Genomic DNA, 20586 nt, shown 5'->3' with positions numbered 1-20586 from the left:
CTACCTTAATGTATGGGCAAAAAGGTCGTGTGGACATATTTTTGGCACTTTGTCCGTGTCGATATTTAATATAATTTGTGTCATCCACGATGACCGGCACATTTGTCAAATCTAACCTTCAATAACATGACATTACAAGTCAAGGCACGCGTCTTCCTGAATGACACGATCTATACCTTGACTGTGCAGGCGGCCAAGGTGCTCACAAATATCTGAACACGCCTCTATTGTCTATGCTTTTACTATATACAGTGCATGTTCAGATATTCGATATATCTGATTGCGACTGTATATATTATTCTACCACATGTTTTTGCTGAAGCTTATCAAATGTGTAAAAGCACTTTTATTCATATAACTTATGTAATAGAAGTGATTGTGTATCTGGCTAGTTTTGCTATTTTTCCTATCTTCCAAAAAGGGTCAATCAATTATGTGACCGTAGCCGGCAAAACGTCCCAATTTCTCCCTTGCCATAAGGACGAGATTTGCTTGTATCTTTAATCGAAGAACCTGGCAAGCGACAAAGTGGGACGGTTTGCCGGCTGCGGTACTTATTTAGCGTACTGTAAATCGATAAACTGGGGAATGCTCGACCGTTATTAATCTATGTCAAAAGAATGTCAACTCGGGAAGAAATATCTGAGCGGGCGAGATGTTCAAAATTATCTATTACAGGTAGTATACTCTTTTAACAATAAAGATGTGTAAAGTGCCAATGGGGTTGGCAACTGTCAAAGGTTTGCATAGATGGCGCCATCATAGCTTGCCCCTGTCTCTAGTTTTGTTCTATGAGATTGGGCTTAAAGTACTGGAATCCAGGTCACAAAATTAAAAAAAAAAAAAACAAGAATTTGACACAATTCTAGGGATTGACAGGGCAAGCTATGATGGCGCCATCTGTTAAATACTTCGACCGGCCAACCCCATTACATCAACACTTTATCAGGCCTGATATCAGACCCGATTTCGGGCCCGAGCTAGAGTATTTTTCCGTTTCACCAAATATCTACACATCGTTTACAATATTTGAAATGTGAAAAAATGTTTCATATGCAAAAATATCAAACATTGAACATTTTTGGCAATTAGAGACAAAGTATATTTTACATTTCAATTATTGTTAACGATGTGCCGATATTCCGTGAAACGGAAAATGATCATCAGGCCCGAAATCTGAAATATATAGTCTAGCAAATACAAATTGTCAGTGAGTAAGAACCAGGAAAACTATACTCGTCCTTTTCTTTTGGTTTTCGTCCTGTACTTGTACTAGCGTAAGACAAAGCCAGTATGATTCTCTGTTTATGTTTGAAATGAGATACTGGGCAAAACTATAAGTTTAAGCAGTGGCGTAGCTAGTAGGCGTGGGCGAATGGGGCCCTCGCTCACGGCCTCGCAAAGCCAACCTTTTTACCTTGGGAAATAGTACATTGTGCAACGAGGGGGGTAAGTGACATTTTGGAAGCGAGGGTGGTCACACTTGCGAAGAAAAAACTAAATTTTAGGTGAAATAATTCTTAAATACGGTGACATTTCAAACATTCGTCCGCCATATTGTCATTCTTTGACAGGTTAGGCATCGAAGGCACAGAGTTATTCGGCATTCAGCCACGATTGAAAATTATGTAAAAATATTTTAAACTGCTATTAAATTAATCAAATTAAATATTTTTCAATATAAACAAACATATTAAATTATTAACGGCAGTATTTTTAAAGTAAAACTCATTTACACTACGTGGTTTCTATGAATTCGTGACATAATAAAAAATAAAGTTATAACTCCCTAGGGAGTTTTTTTTTTTCACAATCCATAACTCCCGCTGGAACAATATAGGCCTTTGTCCTTCAGTACACCTGCTTGAAATAAGATCTTTTTCAAGCAAGTGTGATGAAAACAAATTGAAAGAGCCTCGCAAATGTGGGAATCCGGTCACGGCCACGGCTAGATTAGTTGACGCTACGCAATTGAGTTTAATTTCATCGACTTGCTCGGTGCCGGGCGGCGCGGCGGTGGTTGGCGCCGCCGATCGCGTGCGTCCAGACCGCGACCTTAACCCATTCATTGCCGAAGACGCGAATTCGCGTCCTATGTATGTGTAATCGTAATGCCGAGGACGCGATTTCGCGTCCTCGAGTTATTTGTTTTTTTTTGCTAGAAAACAACTGTACTTAAATGCTGATACCAAAATGTTACTTTATTTATGAAGGATAATATTATACTGTTGCTGGTTTTTGGATTCAGTGCATCTGTAATTTTCATAATTCTTATCTCGGATGCCGAAGACGCGAATTCGCGTCCCATGTTATGTGTAATCGTTATGCCGAGGACGCGATTTCGCGTCCTCGAGTTGTGTTTTTTTTTTGCTAGAAAACAACTGTACTTAAATGCTGATACCAAAATGTTACTTTATTTATGAAGGATAATATTATACTGTTGCTGGTTTTTAGATTCAGTGCATTTGTAATTTTCATAATTCTTATCTCGGATGCCGAAGACGCGAATTCACGTCCGATCGTAATTCCGGGGTCGCGATTTCGCGGCCTCGTTTTTTTACTAGAAAACAACTATTTATTTATTTTTTGAAGGAGAATATTATACTTCGGTTTTTGGATTCAGTGCATTTGTAATTTAGAAAAAATAGTTTTTGCTAGAAAAACACTTATTTAAAAAAACTTATCCCGAGATGTAATTTTTAAAGACAAATTGTATACTGTTACCGGTTATTAAAATAAACACATTTGTAATACTCAACATTTTCATTTCGGGTGAAGCGGAGGCGGATTCCCGTCCATTATGTTTATATTAGGTAATTGTCATTTACCTTTTATCGCGAAAAATATTTAATGATAGTAATTTAATCATGTACCATATACTTTATAAGTGATTGTGGCAATTAATAATACAAACTACTAAAATAATTTAGATACGCAGACATGTTTATGTCCAGGGGTACTAAACATTTTCGACTGTATATTTAACTATAATAAAATGGGTTGCATTTAATATTTTTGTCCATTATCTAAACACTTGCTTTAAACACTTTCTTTAACTTTTATAATCTTACTAAAAACCATTAAAAACTCATATACGTCTGAAGTATACGGCCGTCACGTCTATACTGAATACGTTTTCGACAAAAACTGTTTTTAGGCGCAAAAAATTTCACTTACGATGCCGAAAACGCGAAATTGCGTCCTTGACAACGTAATGCCGCGGACGCGAATTCGCGCCCTTGAAATAGGTTAACCTAATGCCGCGGACGCCAACTCGCGTCCATGAAATGTTAACGTAATGCCGCGGACGCGAATTCGCGTCGTCGCGTGGAAGGCGGCGGCACTGCGTGATGAGTAAAAATATGAGGCGTCGGCAATGAATGGGTTAACAACAATTCCTAGCTGAGCAACTTTTCAAATCTCGAATTTTTGAAGTTTCTGTCGCGCTGCGGTGGGCGGAAATGCCTGCGTGCGATAAGAACAACTGCAGCTCGGACTAAAATTCCCACGCAAAAAAACTCAAAAACCGTGGTTTCGCTTTCGACTGTTTCCTCCTCCAAAACGCAACCAATCATTATGAAATTTTGGAAACTGCAAGAGGAAGAAATAATCTATGCCGCTATGTTTTGATTTTTTGGATATTTGTTGACATATTTGTATACTGTGCCTTTTTTTGCAGCCAATTCAATTGAGCAGTTTTTGCGATTTTCTAAGCGCTGTAAGTTTCTTCAAAATAAAATAATCGAAAAAGGCAAAACATAACGGCACAGATATTGATGATATTATTCTTACTTGAAAAAATCATTCCTCTAGGTTAAAAATCTGGGGAGGAAACAGTCGAAAGCGTTTGTATGGAAAAATCGCAATTAGGAATTCCTCTTAAGATCACTCTGAACACCACCCGCTTAATTAATTTAACTGCTAACCACAAGTTAGTTAATTAAATACGTTTAATTGGTCTATATTATTTTGTTCCCCTTTTCAATATTTTGGATTATTTATGTAGTTCAATACATCTTGAATATGGAGGCAATTAAGCCGGAACGTAAAATTCTAAATTGTAGAAGTTCATTTTGTTTATTACAAACGGTCGAGTATACATCCGCGTAGTCATTTTAAACTTTTTATAAGCAAAGTTGAACCGTACGCTCATTTAACCTTTTTGACGCCAATGACGAATATATCCGCACCGTAGGTCCAACGCCGAAGACGGATTAAACCGTCACAGACCACAGAGCAGCTTAGACCTACCTATTTCAATTTTGACACTTCGGTGATATGGCGTCCGAATGACAGCTTTTGTGTTTGACATGGCGTCGAAAAGGTTAAAAACATGTACACTCCTTTTTAGATAACCTTATTTAAGCCCATAGAGATAACTTCATTTTATTGATCAGCTAGTCTTCAACTTTGCTTAAAAGTTTACCATGACTGGGGCATAGGGTCTTATACCATATTAGGATTAATGGTGAAGCGGCTTATAGAATTATTTATTTATTGTTTTTGATACTATATGGGTAATGATTAGGAGCTTGGTTGAGATATACGCCTTATACTTTATGTACTCATAAATAAACTTAATTCCAAATTAAGATTAGGTATAACGAAGTTAGGTCAATACGGGTAAGTGAGGATGGCCTTCACATTGGGGCCGGTTTACACATTGATTAGCAACTTCTATGAAATTATGACATTTACTTAACACTTGCACAGGCTGGGCTATAACAATCGCTGCCAACTTAGCTTGGTAACTCTAAACTCAAAGCAAAGGTATGAACTCGTAAGAAACACCAATCAATGTGTTAACAGCCCCAATGTGAAGGCCAGCCACACGGGGCTTTTGAGAAATTTACTAATAAATAAAAATACATTAAAAGTACGTATATCTCAAACAAGAGGAACTACTAGTTTAGTGTATTTAATCTTAGTATTTTAGCAATACGGAGATATAAAATATTTTTTCATTGGATAATTTATTCAAGTCTAATGAAATAAAATGCTGAATGCTTCCGGCTTGTCATTTATGATATACACTTGTTGAAATATAGAAAAGCAATAGAAACTAAAGTTCAATTTATTGTCATATTTAAAATGTGTAAAAAATAAAGGAATAATTCGTAAATACTTGTCACATTTTATTTCCTCCTTTTCGACGCTGTGCCAAACACAAAAGTTGTCACTCGAACGCCTCGACACCGAAGTGTCAAACCTGAAATTGAACTTGATGCATAGGCACGTAGGTCTTTTCTGTGACGGATTAATCCGTCTTCGACGTTGGACCTACGGTGCGGATATATCCATCAATGGCGTTAACCCTTTGAACGCTACGCCTATCTTGCGCGGCGCGTCAACGTGAACCTTGTCGGAATGCTCGAAGGTTGATATTCAGTTGTAGCTGCACGCCACAGTTGACGTCTTTAGTGGTCAAAGGGTTAAAACAATTCACCCTTTAGGAGATATAAATATGGATAGATTCATTCAACTTGGGTAATTTAATAGGATATAAAAACACCAGTGTATAATTCATATTTTTATTTGTCTCACTGAGAATTACAATTACGTATTTACAATAAAATTAAATTAAGGAAATGACTAAATAAAATTAAAAAATCAATATTGTTTGCAGCTTAAATTACAGATTGTCCATGAAAAAAAAAACAATAGTGTATTCGGGTAATTCCGAAAGAAAAGAACACTAAATTAAAAAACTGGCGGTCATTCCAAAAAGAAACTTATTACAACGGAATATGCGTGATTTATAAATGATTTTCGGAATTACTTAATATCTGAAATTACCCGAATATACCTTACCTACTACATTTCGTCATGAGTCATCGTGCGGGTGTCATCTGTCATGGTTAGCTTTTTTCTTTTTTTTAATAAATAGGTATTATTTCCTCTTCATACACATAAAATGTCGAATTTTATCGGTTATTCCAACTAGTTGTCACCAAGTAGTTACCACTGGTAAAAGGTAGGGAAAAAATCCCAGTAGTTACCACTGGTAAAAATTTGGTGGTAACTAGTGGGAAAAATCTATTTTATCGCGTCATGACGTGTCAACCGCACTACGCTACATGTAAAATACAATAAACTTATCGTTAACGGAACTTCAGGTAGTGTTATGTTGTGTGAGTCAGAATGGCGGGTGTACTTAAATAAAAATAAATGAAAAGCATACCATATTTTTGTACCTAATTTGTACTATTTAGTACCTCCGTTATAAAAAAATGTACCTCACGGTACATAAAGTTATCATCAAAAAATAGTACACCCGCCATCCTGACAGTCAGAATGGCGGGTGTACTTACGCTATGTTCCGATGGTTATTGATAAATTCTATAAAAGCCAAATTTTTGTACCTTCATATTCATTTATAATAAGAGTCATTTTATTTGTGGTTTCCATGTCTTACTTTCTACATTCTGACTGTCAGGATGGCGGGTGTACTGTTTTTTGGTGATAACTTTAAGTACCGTGATGTACAATTTTTTTTAAAGGAGGTACTAAATAGTACAAATTAGGTACAAAAATATGGTATGGTTTTCATTTAATTTTATTTAGGTACACCCGCCATTCTGACTCTCACCTTATGTTACATATGGGGTACCGACGCAATTGGAACCAATCGTTCGTACGCCTTGTCCCGGATACGTCCCAGACAATTTGGACTGTAATGTACAAGGGCATACGCAGAGTCAAGGGAACCTGAGAGCCCCATGAGGGGTCAATTATTAATTACGTCACACGTTTAGAGGGAGGCAGGCTCAAGAAAATATGACATGTAGTGAGAAGGGGGGGGAGTTACAAACTTTGAATAAACAAACTACTTTTTTGCAATGATAATCGTTTTAATTCATATAATTTTTATTTTTAATCTGTCACGTGGTATAGGATTTCTAACATTGTTTTTTACCAAAAATTTTTTTATTCAAATCGTCGAATAAAAACAAAATATGTGAAGTAACACCAGGAGGGGTTTGCCAAATGAAACCAGCAGCGACTAGGAGGGGGGAGGGGTCAAAAAATCTTGCCGATTCGTGTGACGTAATTTATCGGTACATGACCCCTCAGGCCGCGGACAGGACGCACGCGGCGAGCGGAGCGTCGACGTCCAAAACAGGTTCATCCAAGTCCATACATTTTGATCGTGCCGCTTGGGCGGCGCGAGCGGTGGTTCGCGTTCCAAATAAACGACGATACGTCTATTATATTCTTGAGCCTTAAGTCTACTCCTTAGCGTCCGTGATGCCTTCAGTGCTGATGCCGAACATGGCCTCGGTCTCGGGCAGGCACGGACTGTCGTAGATCTTGCAGATGCGGTTGTCGCCGCGGCCCTGCATTTACCAAATGTTACCAATGAATGTACAGTACCACCCACCTCCACCTTACAGAAAACAGCAGCCAAATAACACTAGACCCTACTCATAGTGTTGTGTTCCTGCCGGTGAGTAAGGTTGCCAGAGCTCATCGAGGGGGGGGCGGGTTTAGGGTCGGCAACGCGCATGTAACTCCTCTGGAGTTGCAGGCGTACATAGGCTACGGAGACTGCTTACCATCAGGCAGGCCGTATGCTTGTTTGCCACCGACGTAGTATAAAAAAAAAACAGTAAACATTGTAGACATACGGAGCAGGTTTAGAATAGTACAGTTAGATGCAAAAAGGTGACCCCCGACCCCCCCTGCATACAAGCAATCTATACACTTGCAAGGGGGTCACCTCTCTCTGCACCTGAGTGTACACTCAGAGGCCGGAAACTGCAATTCGTGGATGAGACTCGATTTTTTCGGATGAAGGAATTTCTATTCCCGCCGCGGCATACACAGAGTGGATAAAATTAATGGGCCCTGGAGGGTCTCGCCATGGCTACATTTTACATGAAAATGTTTATGATGGGATATAATTTACGTACCAGTACCCTGTAAAAACCGACTCGCCCCTCGGTCATCCCTCCTCACCCCATTCATAACCCAACTGCTCTCGTAATGCCTACTTACCCCATTTTAGGGTACCTTAATAATTATACAGGTTGTTACGTCCAGTACGATTCAAACGAAGGCCAATGATGGAGGACCTCACGAACCCTCATCCCCTTTTGAGCGTGCCTGATGAGACAGGCGGGCAACAAAGACTAAGCAGGGTCCGACACGCTGTGGACCGGTTGTTGATGACCTTACCTTCCGCAGGTAGAGCCTGGTGGTGGAGGCGTGGGCCAGCACGTGCCCACCGATGGGTTTCTTGGTGTCCGCGTTGAAAACTCCAACGCTGTCTACTTGGGCGACCACTTGGTTGGTTATTATCACTGCTACGCCGAACTGTAATAATGATTATAAGTAAGGTGTTATAAAAATTCTGTATGTAGGTCTGTAATTAGAGTGACAGATAAAAATGCCCGCAATTGACGAACTTCGAGTTTCGCGGTTATAGCGCAGGCTACCATAGGCCGTGGCAAGAAGCCAGGACAAGGCGAGGAAGATGATTACCAGTGATCGGAACTATGAGAGTAAAACTTTAACAAAACTTATCAAGCGGACGTAAAAAGAGTGCTTATAGCCTTAAAAATATTCGAATATCTATGAATGTAAATATTTTTATGGCTGTAAGTACTATACTATTCCTATCCCTATGGACATGAATATTTTTAGGGCTGTATGCACTATTTTATGTCCGCTTAACAAGTTTTGTTAAAGTTTTACTCCCATAGTTCCGATCACTGATGATTACCTCATCGGCCAGCCGGAGCAGCATCCGCATGAAGCGGCCCAGGTGCTGCTGCCGCGGATTTAGCTCTCCTCTTCCTGAATAGTCGGTCCTGTAAAGGGCTGTGGCGCTGTCTACTATGATAAGTGAATATCTGTAACAATCAAAATAATAAATGCTGATGTGTGTGGGTAGCTTTACTAGGCACGTCACCATATATCGCTTTGGCTCCATGAATTACCTGAGGCCTTTTTTAAGGATTTTTTGACCCCTCACTCTCTGGAAACATCTCGTGAGATTTGAGTCGACCCCATGCCCCCTGCCATGATCTAACGTGAAATTTTACAAAATTTGTATGTAGAGTATAAATGTTTTTTTTTTTTTGCGCTGGTGTAAGATTTATATTGTCAGCCGCCTACGGACTAAACCCCTCCACCCTGTGAAGTGTTTTGTAACCAGAAACTCGGTGCTTTCGGTTTACACGTTGTTTCCGGGTGTGTAGTTGTGTCATCCGGGAGAAAGTTAAATGGAGTGTATGTGATAAATTTGTGTAGTGTTGTGTAGTGTTGTGTGAGTGTTGAGTGTACCTACTTATGTTTGTAGTGCCAGAGTCGGTCGATTGATCGACTCTGTACATCACAATGAAAAGAAGAATGATAATTTGTATGAAGATTTGAAGAGGGAAGAAGAGATAGGTGAAAGGAATATGAGGTCAGTAGGTAGAGTTGTAAGGAATATTAAGTTTGTATTTAATCTATTTTGTATTAAGTACCGTTGAATTTCTTCAGGTTTTTAATTATTTATTCTATGAATTCGTGAAAACTATCTGTTGTGGATTCTTTGCTTAAGATTTCTGGTATGTTACTTGGGTCCGTGTTTAGATTCTGACATAGTATAAATGATTTGGTTTTGTTTAACACATTCACTGCCGGGAACCCACCCGGGCGGGTTGTTTTGTACGCAGCTATAGACCACTGGTTTCTGGGGTAATGCGCCGTTTTTTGTCTGGCAGTGAATGTGTTAAAAAAAAAACATAATTTGCTTATATTTGTATATAGAAGAATTGTGTCCGATTTCGGCATATTTTAACCTATCTTTTACTTTAGTCACATTTTTAGCCCGGCTTCACAGGACCAGAATGTCTCTCTGAATTCAGATTCTTAATTAAGAAAGACCGGAATCCCATACAATGTTCCACATACATTCCGATTTTTTCAGATTATTAATTTTTCAGATCGATCTGTAAACATGATAGCGATGTGCGTTCTGAATTCAGTATATGAAAATTAAGATTATGAATTCCTGATGCACCTCTTTCCATACTTTATGTATGGACAAGCACACACGCCGGATATGAATTTTCCATTGACATTACAGACGTTCGTGAGACAACTGATCAATCGGAATGTTTAAGATATGCGTGAGGCAAAGCTTTCTGTTCTGAACAAAGAATCTGAATTCAGAGAGACATCCCGGCCGCGTGAGTCCAGCCTACACTATTTTGTTGCTTACAAAAAAATTACGACATATTTGTCGAATCCCCCTCTACCCTGAGGGAGTTTATAGTTTATGGGAGAGGTGGTGCATCCTGCCGTCATACAGTTCTTACTAGTACGGAGGAATCATTTCCTACTCTTACGAATAGTAACGATCGGACTGTTGTTTCGAAAGGTCGAAAGTTCAAGCTGGATGCGGTGAACTTATAAAAATGAATTGTAACCTAATCTGTAGTAAGCAGGTACCTGGACTCGGCCATCATGGCGCAGGCCTGCAGCAGCAGCTGCGTCTGGTGGTCGGTGTTGTAGGCGCGCGCGTACGTATATAGTAAGCAGGTACCTGGACTCGGCCATCATGGCGCAGGCCTGCAGCAGCAGCTGCGTCTGGTGGTCGGTGTTGTAGGCGCGCGCGTACGTATATAGTAAGCAGGTACCTGGACTCGGCCATCATGGCGCAGGCCTGCAGCAGCAGCTGCGTCTGGTGGTCGGTGTTGTAGGCGCGCGCGTACGTATATAGTAAGCAGGTACCTGGACTCGGCCATCATGGCGCAGGCCTGCAGCAGCAGCTGCGTCTGGTGGTCGGTGTTGTAGGCGCGCGCGTACGTATATAGTAAGCAGGTACCTGGACTCGGCCATCATGGCGCAGGCCTGCAGCAGCAGCTGCGTCTGGTGGTCGGTGTTGTAGGCGCGCGCGTACGTATATAGTAAGCAGGTACCTGGACTCGGCCATCATGGCGCAGGCCTGCAGCAGCAGCTGCGTCTGGTGGTCGGTGTTGTAGGCGCGCGCGTACGTATATAGTAAGCAGGTACCTGGACTCGGCCATCATGGCGCAGGCCTGCAGCAGCAGCTGCGTCTGGTGGTCGGTGTTGTAGGCGCGCGCGTACGTATATAGTAAGCAGGTACCTGGACTCGGCCATCATGGCGCAGGCCTGCAGCAGCAGCTGCGTCTGGTGGTCGGTGTTGTAGGCGCGCGCGTACGTATATAGTAAGCAGGTACCTGGACTCGGCCATCATGGCGCAGGCCTGCAGCAGCAGCTGCGTCTGGTGGTCGGTGTTGTAGGCGCGCGCGTACGTATATAGTAAGCAGGTACCTGGACTCGGCCATCATGGCGCAGGCCTGCAGCAGCAGCTGCGTCTGGTGGTCGGTGTTGTAGGCGCGCGCGTACGTATATAGTAAGCAGGTACCTGGACTCGGCCATCATGGCGCAGGCCTGCAGCAGCAGCTGCGTCTGGTGGTCGGTGTTGTAGGCGCGCGCGTACGTATATAGTAAGCAGGTACCTGGACTCGGCCATCATGGCGCAGGCCTGCAGCAGCAGCTGCGTCTGGTGGTCGGTGTTGTAGGCGCGCGCGTACGTATATAGTAAGCAGGTACCTGGACTCGGCCATCATGGCGCAGGCCTGCAGCAGCAGCTGCGTCTGGTGGTCGGTGTTGTAGGCGCGCGCGTACGTATATAGTAAGCAGGTACCTGGACTCGGCCATCATGGCGCAGGCCTGCAGCAGCAGCTGCGTCTGGTGGTCGGTGTTGTAGGCGCGCGCGTACGTATATAGTAAGCAGGTACCTGGACTCGGCCATCATGGCGCAGGCCTGCAGCAGCAGCTGCGTCTGGTGGTCGGTGTTGTAGGCGCGCGCGTACGTATATAGTAAGCAGGTACCTGGACTCGGCCATCATGGCGCAGGCCTGCAGCAGCAGCTGCGTCTGGTGGTCGGTGTTGTAGGCGCGCGCGTACGCCACGTTGTCCAACACGGCGCCGCCCTGACACAAACCACAACTCAGGGTATTCCTATCTGTCTCCATGCCACGTAACCGCCGCCATACGCACGGCGGGGACAAATGGAAATGATTTTATATGAAAACACCTATACCCATCTGTGCCCCGCGGCGACAAATAGGAATACACCGAATAAATGACTAATCCGTCAGACTAATTGGGGCAATGGAATTGTCATTTCAATATCAGGGGCATAAAAACGAGAATCATCAAAATTTCACTGTAGATTTAGATTGGAATTTTTCACAAGCTTTAATTTAACTTAGTATGTTTAAATTAGACCCAGTTCCCATTATTTGATTGAGCTGAAACAAAGTAATGTAATGTTACCATCGGGCAGATCTGAAGAAGAAGAAGTGATTATAGGAACTCTGAGATAATTGTGTTTAAGATTGTTAGAATGGGATGAGTATAAATTGCCTGTTGAAAAAAAAAACAGTCAGCGAAAAGAGCTTGTGTCAAAAATGAAATTTTTCAAAAAAATTACTATAATATGTAGATTTGAATGTTAGTAAGCCGGCACCCTCACCTCCATGCCGTAGCGCTGCGCCACGGCCAGCAGGCGCTCCGGCCGGAACGTGCCTTCCGTGTCGATATACATGCACTTGCCCTCACCGCCTGATTGCTCAATCGGTAACTAGAGAAAAAGCAAATGTTTACACAAATTAAACCAGTGATATTTTATTCAACAAAGTGCAGGGGGTGCCAGCAGTTTTAGACAAATCTTAGCGCTTTTTTAGATCATAATAGATTGTCCAAAAAAAATTAATAGCAATCTTGAGACCTTTTTTTAGTAACTTCATTGATTTACAACCTTCGCTCGATAGAAAAAAATCACGAACATTTAAATGTATAGAACGCATCATAATTTTTTTTTAAATGTTGCAAAATGTTTTTGATAGAACTTTTTGTAATAACAATTTAATTACCACGTCGTCCAAAAAATAACGTGATATGATTTACGTGTAATATTTCTAAATTTATGGTTGAAGTAAGAATGATGATGCTTGTGCACTGATGTATAAATACATTGACTATACTTGCAAATGCAAAATCGTACTGTTAGTATGAATTACCTGACAAGTGACTGCCAAAGTGTGGCATATCTGTGTTTTCCCCGTGCGGAACTCTCCAAATATTTCCGTAATGGAGCCCGTCTCAATACCTCCACCTAGCAGCCTGTCCAGCTCTTTGGATCCTGTTGTTAATTGTATAATTTCTGCCCTGAAACATTTCGGTTATGTGTTTAATTAATTACTTATCTAGAAATGTATACTCATTAATGAACATGGGGAATAAAACCCTGAGTAACATTAAGGCTAATAAAAAATACTTAAACACCTATAGTATCTAAATAATTTAACAATCAGTACAAGAACTAGATCTTATACTCAAAGAATTTACATAAGCATCCCTTTAATAAGGCCATATCATTGGGGATAGTGCAATACCGCATAATAAACAGAGTTGAAAGAGTTCGAAATCCAAACAACTGGTTACATATACTATCCTCAGACAATATTTAGATTAGTGGAGTATTAGGCGTGGACGCACGCAATACGTGACGCAGTTAGGGGGGAAATCAAGGCCTTTTATATATTGCACTAGGCCAAATGTATGAAAGGTCTTGATTTGACGTTTGCTGCACGCCCCTCACATGCGTCCAGTCCACGGCTTGTCTGGTAATGATTGCTTTCAGACATTAAGGTTGATTTAAACAGAGATTTGAGGCGCCAGAGTCTACCGTACAGCACATCTTCAGACCATTTAGACAATGACTATTTTCAGCCGCCTAAATCTCGCCACCAGTGACCAGCAAACCGACACGAGTCATTTACACGGTACCTTTTCAGTCCCAGTCAGCGGGGTCAGCGAGAGACGCGGGCATAGGTCGATGGCGCAAAAAATTGGCGCGTGTTCTATTCCATGCCAGCGCTGGCATGCCGCGTAAAAATGGAACCGAAAGTGTTTATACAGTGCCTTTTTTAGGCGCCGTAATTTAGGTGGCTAAAAATAGTCTTCATCAAAATCAATCTTCAGGGCCTCTTTTCTTGGTAAGTTAAATCAATACTGAAGTAATTATTCAAGTCATACAAAAAATTAAAGTACATTAAAATAATAACAGTAACCCATACAAACACTTTTTCAGCAATCGAGTGGTGAGGGCTTGGAACAAACTCCCAGAAGATGTGGTTTCAGCACAAAATGTGAACCAGTTTTAAAATAAATTAGACAAGCATATTATATCTACTACTCGTTCATGATAACTATCTTTATGAATATTGGATACAGGTCATATCAGTTGTCAAACTGCCTGCCTGCTTATTAAATAAATAAAAAACAAAAAAAAATACCTCTTTTGATGAAACTCAGTAGCAGTAGTAAAGCCCATAGGCACAAGTTTAGAAGCCTCTGCCAGTATTTTGTCCGCCTTTTGCTCCGAGATGCCCTTGATGGTAATCAGCCATTTCTTCGGTGCATATGCCACTGACTCAACTGTGTGGTAACCCGCTTCCTCCAGCTTTTTGATGTCTCCTGATGTAATTCCATTGCCCTGAAATAATAATGTAATAAAACAACATATTATACATTATTATTGCCATGATCATGAAGCATTAATGGATAAAGCCATCAGTTCTAGTTTTTGAATGTTTTCTTTTGTTGATGAGAGCACTCAAAAATATTTGTATATTGTATTTTAAATATAGTTTGTTAGTGTTACAGCTGTGTAAAAAATGTGTATTCTTGTAAAAGTATTATTTACCTTTTTAAGTACATACAAGGTGTAACAAATATAATGGTAACTATTATTGTTACACCTTGTATGTAAGAAGTATTGAATATAGAAAATTCTAGAATTTCTTACTTCAGAATAGACAAAATGCCAATCATGTAAAAATACTTTCTGAGAGCATTTTATTATGCAAAAACCTGGGCCATCACAACAAATAAATGGATGAGTGAGGTATGAGTTGTTACTGTTGTTAGCTTCACTGCTACTGAGCTAACTGACTGGCCAAACAGATTAAAGACACAACTAGAGAATATCACAAAACAGGTCATGATTAATTACCTAAACATACCTCTAATTTAGATATCAACTGCGGTCCACACTCGTCGGCATCTTCGTCCACCGACACAGTGGCAGCGGAGGCGGTGGCTATTGCAGACATCGCTCCAAAAAATATCAACTACCGTAACATCGAAAAAAGTCCAGCAGTTGCTTGTTTTACTGTAGGATCCAAATGTATCAAATATCACGTCCACATACTATTCACAGAATTACGACTTAGTGATGGATATTCTCGCGATTTTGCAGTCAATTAGTATTCCTGATATTATTTATACTACGTTTTCCACTATTTATCGCAGCTTTTGTTTAGTTCTGTCACCTACAACTATACTGTAAGTGTAATGAATGACGCACTATGGTCGATTATGGCATTTATGGCAGTTATGATGGCCAAAAACATGTTCCAACCGCTCCACAAACAGAAAGAATTTGGAAAAAATAAGTGTCAAAGTTTCCCTCCAAAATTTTCTATAACGATTGCACTTTAATTTCTTTATAAAATTAATTGAGAGCTCAATAAAATTCAACTTTACGCTACTGCGTTAAAGCTCATTCTATAAAAAAATTAAAACACAAGTAGAAGATTTTTGGCAAAACTATATTGAACTTGAGGTCTTGAGACCTTCAATGTAGTCCAAATGGTACTAAAAAGTTAGGTCACTTTACATCCGGTAAGAAAATCAACGAACTTGTTACACATGCTTGTATTTGTATAATCAAATTTCCTTAGTATACACATATTTTTTTGCATTTGGCACCTGTTACAACCTCATTTCATATCACCTATCTTTTACCATAGAGAACATCATCAACGGCGTTCAGTATGTCATATCTGTCATTTTAATTTTATTGTCAACATATGAATAAACTATTCTATAAATCTTAATGAATATGTAATTTATATCAGTGGCGACGAGGATTAAAACAAAACTCGTTACAAAATGAACAGCGAACAATTTGACAAGTTTCTTACATTGCAAGCTACACAACAGAAGCAAATCTCAGACATATTACAATTGCTGTTATCGCAACAGCAAAACGCAACTGCCGCGGCTCCTACACCAACAACGACAAACGGCACGGAGTCACCTAGTTTTTCGAATACTAACGGTAACAGAAACAATGTTTACAACGGTTTTAAGAGCGACAAATTCAATCCAGACGATACCGCGGTTGAAAAATTTATTGACTATTTCAAAACAAAATGCAAACTTTGGGGCGAGGATGCACGCAACATACAGAAGGAACTACTTTTCACCTGCCTCTCACCGGAGATCTTTCACGAAATAAAGGTTGCACTTACACCACACTTTGAAGACAGTACATACGCGGATGTACGAAATAAACTAATGGACCTATTTAGAATAAAACGCACAAGATATAGAGCATTAACGGACTTTTGGAACTGCATACGTAAAGAAAATGAATCTATGGAACATTACGCTAACAGGCTGAAAGAAATAAGCAAAGATTGTGGCTATAGCGATGATCTACTAGAGCGACAGTTACGTGACCGATTTGCAACCGGGCTAAACCACGAACAATTACAGATCGATCTTAAACAAAAATGGCCTGATCTACAAGACATTCAAGAAGGTAAGATGAAAGAAGTGACTTTCTCTCAGATTTTTAGCGTTGCTCAATCTCGGGAACGAGCAGAAGGCGATACAGACACACAGGCCAATGTCAATAAGATTAAAAGAAACTCCAAATCTTACCAGAACACATCACCGCGCAAATTACGGACCCATCAATGTTTGAGATGCGGTGAGCCCGAAAGACACCCATTAAACCAATGTACTGCCAAAACACATACATGCAAACAGTGCAACACACCAGGCCATTTCGAGGACTGCTGCATCAAATCAGGTAAAGCATGCTTACCTAATCGAAACTATAAACAAACAACATTTACCAAAAGAAACAAGCTGCACAAACTTAAGCATGACAGGAGTAGCAGCCACTCGTCTCAATCTTCCTACTCAGACGTCAGCGGAGATGAAACGGACATCGTTTGTCAAATAAGTAAAACGAACAGCAAGGACAGCAAAAAAATCGATGTTTTCATTAACGACATTCCTTGCACGATGGACTGGGATCCCGGTTCTCTCTATTCGATCATTAGTACGCAATTCTGGGCGCGTATCGGAACTCCTTCCCTCATAAAGGCTCCCAGCTTGCGCGCATATGGAAACACAAGACTCAAACCAAAGGGTCTAACAAACGTTAGCGTACGCATTCAAAATGAGGAAAGACTACTTCCTGTTGTTGTCATGAAGTCAGCAGACCCTATGTTGTTCGGCCTTCAATGGAGCGAAATGTTCCAGATGGATTTTCCAAAACCAGTCTACTCGATCAAGAAAACTCGACAGGAAGCCATTACACTAAAACAAATTCTGGACAAGCATACAACACTCTTCGACGGAAAACTTGGAAAAGTAAAAGATTATCAAGTAAACATACACATCAAGCCCGATGCACAACCGAAACACATCACAGCCAGATCAATTAAATTCTCAATGAAGAAAAACATAGAAGTTGAACTGGATCGTTTGGTTGAAGAAGGAATTATAACCAAAGTAGACCCAAATATGACTCCGATCCAGTGGGCAACACCGACAGTTAACGTGGTGAAAACCAATGGCCAGATCAGAATCTGTGGTGATTTCCGCAGCACACTCAACCCTGTTCTGATAACACACGCACACCCTGTTCCTTTGTTTGATCAACTACGCCAGAGTCTAGCGGAGGGTGAAAAATTTTCAAAAATTGACCTAAAAGATGCGTACCTACAATTTGAAATTGAGCCCGAATCTAAACAGTTCTTGACAATATCGACACACAAAGGATACTACACCTACAACCGAATGCCATTTGGCATTTCCACGGCCCCATCAATATTCCAACATTATCTTGACAAGCTTCTGGAGGGATTGCCAAATGTAGCAGTCTACTTTGATGACATTGCAGTTACAGGAAAAAACGACAAAGACCACCTTGAAACACTACGTACCGTATTTGAAAGACTGGAACAAGCTGGATTAAAAGTCAATTTAAAGAAATGTACCTTTTTACAACCAGAAGTAGAATATCTTGGGCACACAATTGACAAAAATGGAGTACGCCCTACAAAATCAAAGATAGAAGCTATCAGCAAATCTTCCCCACCAACTAATGCCAAGGAGCTACGATCATTCCTTGGATTAGTCAACTTTTATGAGCGATTTATACCACACTTACACAGTGTATGCGCCGATCTTCACACACTAACAGGGAACAGAATGAAATGGCAATGGACCAACAAGGAAGCTGAGGCTTTTGAACGTGCTAAATTAATGATTGTTCATTCTAAATCACTTGTAGCTTTCAATGATAAGTGCCCATTTTACCTAGCCTGTGATGCTTCAGAGAAGGGCGTGGGCGCAGTGCTTTTTCACATGAGGAATAATATTGAACAACCAATTGCTTTCGCATCACGAAAACTCCGACCAGCAGAGTCAAAGTATTCCGTCATAGACCGCGAAGCTCTCGCAATATTTTTTGGGATTAGAAAATTTGACCAATATCTTCGTGGCACTAAATTTACATTAGTCACGGATCATAAGCCCCTGATACACATTTTGGGATCTCAACGAAACTTACCCAAACTCGCCAACAATCGCCTAGTACGATGGGCTTTAATAATTGGTAGTTATGATTACGACATTAAGTATACAAAAGGTTGCAACAATCTCATCGCAGACTATTTATCCAGGATGCCCAATCCAGAGGAATTACCTTCCAAGTCTGAACTCAAGGTCCACAAAATTGTAGCGCGACTGCAAACTGATAGCATTGGCGATCTTGCATTATCTGAAACCGTTATACGAGATGAAACGCGAAAAGATACTACGCTTAAACGAATAACTAACCTTATAAAAACTGGTTGGCGTGAGCATCAATACTCAAACGATGTAAAACCATACGCCCGGAAGCGCGATGAGTTGTCACTAGAAAACAAAATAATCATGTGGCAAGGCCGTATTGTTGTTCCTGACACTCTGAGGAAACCGACCCTAAAATATCTGCATCTTGGGCACCCAGGCATTTCAGCAATGAGAGCACTGGCACGTTTTTACGTTTGGTGGCCAACTATAGAGGAAGATATAGACACACATGTAAAGACTTGCCACAAATGCCAGGAAAATAGGCCTAATACTTCAGATCTACCAATCTTCTCATGGTCCATGCCAGACCAAGCCTGGGAAAGGATTCACGTCGACTTTGCCGGACCATTCGAAGGTTCATATTGGTTGGTTTTGTCAGATGCTTTTTCTAAATGGATTGAAATCAAGCCGATGACCAAAATAACGACAACCAAACTATGTGATGAACTGGATACAATTTTCACTACCTTTGGTCTACCCCAATTTTTAGTGTCTGACAATGGCCCCCAATTCATTTCTAAAGAATTCCAGGATTACTGTGAAAAAAACGGAATTAAACATATCAAATCGTCACCTTATCATCCGCGGACGAATGGATTAGCCGAAAGGCTTGTGAGGACTTTCAAGACCAGAATGTCGTCAAGCACAAAATGCCTCAAGAAACGTTTAGAACATTTCCTTTTCGCTTATCGCATCACACCCCATAGCACAACTGGCAAAGCGCCGGGCCAGCTAATGTTTGGAAGACAACTAAATTGTCTCCTTGACAATGCCAGACCAAGTGCTAAACGTTCATTACAGTATAGACAAATACAAGCGAATGTTAACTCCGCTGACCAGACTCCAAACTATAGACCGGGTGATGCTGTGTATGTGCGAAGCAGGGAACAGCCGCGATGGGAGCCTGCCACGGTCTCTCGACGCACACATCGATATTCTTATGTTATTAACACTCCAGTTGGGGTGGAGAGGAGGTATCACGCAGACCACATACGACCCCGTCTCCCTGACCTAGAAGAAAGCCCAGCTGAGAGAACTCCTATGGTACCAGTTACATCGTCAACACCAGTATTGCAAGCCAATGGATCGACAGTGCCATGCCCAGGGTCAGAAGCTGGAGCGGAATCTCTTGCAGAAGTTGCCCCAGTTTGCTCTCCTCAGAATGAGGCCGGTACGGCCACAGCCGCTACACCTATGGCACCGCGTCGAAGCCGGCGTACCATTAAACCACCTCGTCGACTAATTGATGAGATGGACGTTTAAATCTTTAGGGCGAACGAATGTTACAACCTCATTTCATATCACCTATCTTTTACCATAGAGAACATCATCAACGGCGTTCAGTATGTCATATCTGTCATTTTAATTTTATTGTCAACATATGAATAAACTATTCTATAAATCTTAATGAATATGTAATTTATATCAGCACCCAAATAATCACACATTATTTATTTTCAGAGTTTGAATTGATCTTCAGATTAGAGTTAAGCCCCCTCCAGACTATGCGCGTGAATCGTGGCGCGACTTCGCGGAGAGAACATACCGCGACCATAGAAATACAATACAGTATAACACCGCGACGTTGACGTAGACTCCACACTCGCACAACTTCAC

At 40.9% G+C, this 20586-nt stretch overlaps 2 protein-coding genes across 2 annotated transcripts; one reads left to right on the top strand and one right to left on the bottom strand.

The window, feature by feature from the left end:
• Positions 1–5517: 5517 nt before the first annotated feature.
• LOC133528312 (DNA repair protein RAD51 homolog 1-like) lies at positions 5518–20530 on the bottom strand. The gene is made up of 9 exons (XM_061865652.1): positions 20402–20530; positions 15054–15801; positions 14325–14524; positions 13047–13194; positions 12500–12607; positions 11854–11954; positions 8726–8855; positions 8179–8316; positions 5518–7337 (listed from the first exon to the last, which is right to left on the bottom strand). The coding sequence occupies exons 2-9, from the start codon at positions 15141–15143 to the stop codon at positions 7230–7232; spliced, it is 1023 nt and encodes a 340-aa protein (XP_061721636.1). The 5' UTR covers positions 15144–15801; positions 20402–20530; the 3' UTR covers positions 5518–7229.
• On the top strand, positions 15794–20377 carry LOC133528293 (uncharacterized protein K02A2.6-like). The gene has a single exon (XM_061865623.1). It carries the CDS (start codon positions 15985–15987, stop codon positions 20230–20232), a length of 4248 nt encoding a protein of 1415 aa, XP_061721607.1. The 5' UTR covers positions 15794–15984; the 3' UTR covers positions 20233–20377.
• Positions 20531–20586: the final 56 nt, after the last annotated feature.

This window comes from Cydia pomonella, chromosome 19 (genome assembly GCF_033807575.1).
Source record: "Cydia pomonella isolate Wapato2018A chromosome 19, ilCydPomo1, whole genome shotgun sequence".
NCBI lineage: Eukaryota > Metazoa > Arthropoda > Insecta > Lepidoptera > Tortricidae > Cydia > Cydia pomonella.
Note: the sequence above shows the minus strand (reverse complement) of the source record. Positions and strands in the feature narration are given on the sequence as shown.